The 3,953-nt window shown below is 35.2% G+C and overlaps 1 protein-coding gene across 12 annotated transcripts in view; it reads right to left on the reverse strand.

The window, feature by feature from the left end:
* Positions 1 to 3,953, reverse strand: part of Apc (APC, WNT signaling pathway regulator) — a 145,053-nt gene that overhangs the window by 42,788 nt on the left and 98,312 nt on the right. For all 12 annotated transcript variants that reach the window (XM_023703335.1, XM_023703337.1, XM_023703339.1 and 9 more), the window contains one exon: positions 3,771 to 3,854. In XM_023703335.1, coding sequence (XP_023559103.1) covers positions 3,771 to 3,854 — 84 coding nt within the window. The remainder of the gene's footprint in view (positions 1 to 3,770; positions 3,855 to 3,953) is intronic.

Consider the following 3,953-nt stretch of genomic DNA (forward strand, 5'->3'; position numbering starts at 1 on the left):
ATAGTTGCATTCTCTTAATGAATAGAATAATTTGTTCTAATGGTGTTTGTAAATAGGATCACAAGTCTGCATCTTGTACAGCAATTAACCACTAAGAATATATGCAGTGTATTATTTGTTGAAACTGTACTTCTGATTTGATTTGAAACTGTCTCATTGCTATCTGTTTATCAATAAAACTTTGAAAAAAAAATAAAGTGGCTCTGATACATCGAAGTGGAGGTATAGAGCAGGAACACAAATTTAGAAATCTGGAGCTTATGGCTAGAAAAATGAGTATGAGAGGCAATAGCATACAGTTGGTAGCTGAAACTTTAAGGATGAATCAGACTGCGTGGTGATGATGTATGTTAAAAGTTTTAAAGAAAACTTCATGTATTCTATGCATTATTTAGCTTTTGTTGATGTATTTATTTATTTAACCCTCATACCATCCCTCTGAAGTACTGTTATTGTCTCCACTTTATAGATAAAGAAACAGAGGCACAAAGAATGTAAGTAACTGGTTTTTAGTTATACATCTGGTAAATGATGAAGCCAGAACTGAAACCACAACCCAGTTTGACTCCAGAGCCCAATCTGCTTCTTAACATTTACTATCTTTACTTTTTTTCTCCTCCTTTCCACCTCAGTTCTTGGATGACTGCACAAAATTTCTAGTAATAATGGAACCAAAAGAGACTGTTACTGATTCCTATGAAAGAAAAATTCAAATTTCTCATTGTCATAGCTGCCGTAAAACTTCGTCAGGGTTCTCTACCCTAGGGCTGGGCAAAATTTTTTAAAACAATACTGTTGAGGTATTTATGTAACATAAAATTCAAGCACAATTAAGTAATTAAGTAATTTTCAGTAAAATGGCCAAATATCACCATAATGTAGTTGTAGAACACTTTCATCATCATCTAGAAGATCTTTCCTGCCTATTTACAGCTATTCCCACTTGCAACTGCAGGCAACCACTAATCTACTTTCTGTCTTTATAGGTTTGCCTTTTCTGGACATCTCATATAAATGGATTTATGTTTCTGGTATATTTTACTTAGGCCTTAGGTTCATCCATGTTACACTATGTGCCAGTAATTTATTACTTTTTATTAAAGAATAGTATCTCATTGTAAGAATATACCACATTTCCTTTATATACATTTGTTCTGTTCTCAATTTTGGGCCACAATGAATAAGCCTGCATATCCAAGTAAAGTCTTTGTGTGGTCTTATGTTCTTTTCTTTTTGTGAGTTGTATGAACTTACACTAACTTTCTATTTTTATTTTTATTTTTGGGTACTGGGGATAGAACTCAGGACCTTGAGCTTGCCAGGCAGGTGTTATGTTTTCATTTCTCTTAGATACCTAAGAGTGTGATTGCTGGGTCACGATGGTAATTCTTTAATAATCTGAGGAATTGCCCAATCTGTTTTTCAAGTGGTTGCACATTTTTACATCCCTCAATGCAAACAACACAAACAAGTCCTCAATTTGAAATAAAACTTGCATTAGGGTTGAAAATGAAGATAACATGCCCAGATTCCATCAGGAGAGTGTGCAATCTCTATACATCTCGGAACCCTTCTCCTTCCCTGGAGTTTTCTCCAAGTGTCTCTCATTTGGCTTTTCCTGATCTGTACTCTTACAGTAAATATCTAATCCCAAGAATAGAGCTTTCAGTGAGCTCTGGGAGTCATTCTACTCAATTAAAACTTCAGGTGGTTGTGGAAAGTCTACATTTGTAATCTGCTCAGGAGAAGAGTGGGTGAGTTGGGGACAACCAAAATTAGTGGTTAGTACCTGAGTTGGAGGTAGCCTTAAGGACTCTGCCTTTAAACTGCATGGCCTGTGCTAACTCCAGTTAGGCTGGAATGCAATTATACTGCAGTACACCCACGTGGATGGAATTTATAGTCAGCAGAAGAGTGGGTGGCTTGGAGACACTAAAAACTTGTAGGCTTCTAGCCAGGTGTGGGGGACACCTTGTAATCTGAGTTAACTGGGAGGCTCAGGTAGGAGGATCATAAACATGAGGTCTGCCCTGGCAACTTAGTTAGACTCTATCTCAAAATGAAAAATAATAAGGTCTAGGGGTATAGAATTCTGTGGTAGAATGCTCCTTGGTTTGATCTCACTATCATAAAAAAAAACAAAAACAACAACCACCAAAAAAACCACTTGTGGGGGCTAACATTAAATCCAGGGTAAGTTAAGATCAGAATTGAACTGAATTGCAGGCCACAAATTTTAATTTATATGGTGATTCTATCTCTATAGTCTTTAAAATTTTCTTTCTGAAGCTCCTTTATTTGAATAGCAAACCTTCTTAGGATGATTCTGATTTTATTTTTTCTCGTCTTTCTTGTTTTGTTTTCTAAGAAATCTTTTAACCTTTTTTATTTCTGCTATATAACTTTAATTCCTGAAGAGTCTTCTTATGCTCTAAATGTTGTGTATACCACCCTTTTCTTGTTTCATGCATATGATATCTTTTCTTATTGTGAATATTAGTTTTACTTTGGAAGCTTTCTTCTTGCAAGACAATCAGCTATCACCATAATCATCATTCAAAACTTTCTTAAAAAAATCTTGCATTCATTATTGTTCACCCATATTTAAGAGTAAGCTATGTATGAAAGAATTAAATGAAAAAGCTGTTTCTGAGGGATGGGGCCTGTTAGCTATAATGAGCCTGTACTGTGGTCTAGCTGAGCTGACATGCTGGTGAACTTTCCAATGTAAGAAATCTTTAGCTCTGTATGCATGTATGTATGTATGCATGCATGCATGCATGTATGTGTATATGTCTGTATGCATGTATACTTCTTTTGAGACAGGGTCTGGCTATGTAGTTCAGACTGGCTTCAACTTATGGCAATCCCCCTGCCTCTGCCTTCTGAGTGCTGGGATTATAGGTGTGTGCCACCATGCGTGGCACTCTTTTTAGGTTAGCCATGTTTCTAGGAGAAGTATCTTTCAGCAACTAGCCCAGTGACGACAAGCCTGGATGCTAGTGAGAGCTCCCGCATTAAGTAAAATTTTACCTACTTCAGTTTTATATATGGTGCCCCAACTTCAATTACACTAGGCTTACCCCTAACTAAAGACCCTCATCCTTTCCAAAGGAAAAAACTGTTAATTTTTGTTAGACTTGGAAAGAAGCACTTACCCAGTTGTGTAGAAGTTCCACAGGCTTCATGTGCTTAACAGATTTTTAATAATTTTGTTTTTAGCCCCTGGCCTTCACCCTTAATTCCAGCAATAACTAGCACAGCTTGTTCTGGACCCTTTTAGGGTTCCGCAATACACACTGGGTTTTGCTTCATATTTTTTTATTGCTTATTTAGTGATCAATTCTCTACAAACATGTTAGAACAGTTCCTTCCCCACTTTTCAAATTTTATTACTGTTACCTTCCTGGTCTTTGTCTTTTTCACTCTATTCTTTTGCTATCATTTTAATGGGGTTTGTCAAGTAAGCACAGCACAGGTAATGTTTATGATCAGTTCTTACTACGGGTTTTATATAAGGAAAAAGCTTACAGATTGATGATAGCTAAATTAAATTATTTTACTATCCCTAAATTGGTAGCTGATGTAAGATATCTATACAAATTTTAACTGCTTATAATGAAGAAATCAAAATAAGGATTTTGATGATTCCATGAAAAAAAATTATAAAGTGCTTTAGTTCTCAGAAAGAATATCCGTATTACAAGGATATAACTTTTCTAAGAATGACTACCCATATTTATATACAAACAAAAAGGCAATTTACTAACCTCTGCTTCTGTTGCTTGGGACTGTAAAAGTTGTCGTATACGAAGTATATCTTTTTCTATTTGCTGAATTCTGGCTATTCTTCGCTAAAATAAAATAGGAGACCAATTAGGCATATTCTATTTAAAAATTAGTGATTTTAATGAATGTTAATGATAATTAAAATACATAAATAATATATAATA

Source organism: Octodon degus, unplaced genomic scaffold (genome assembly GCF_000260255.1).
Source record: "Octodon degus isolate 3935 unplaced genomic scaffold, OctDeg1.0 scaffold00169, whole genome shotgun sequence".
NCBI classification, from domain to species: Eukaryota; Metazoa; Chordata; class Mammalia; order Rodentia; family Octodontidae; genus Octodon; species Octodon degus.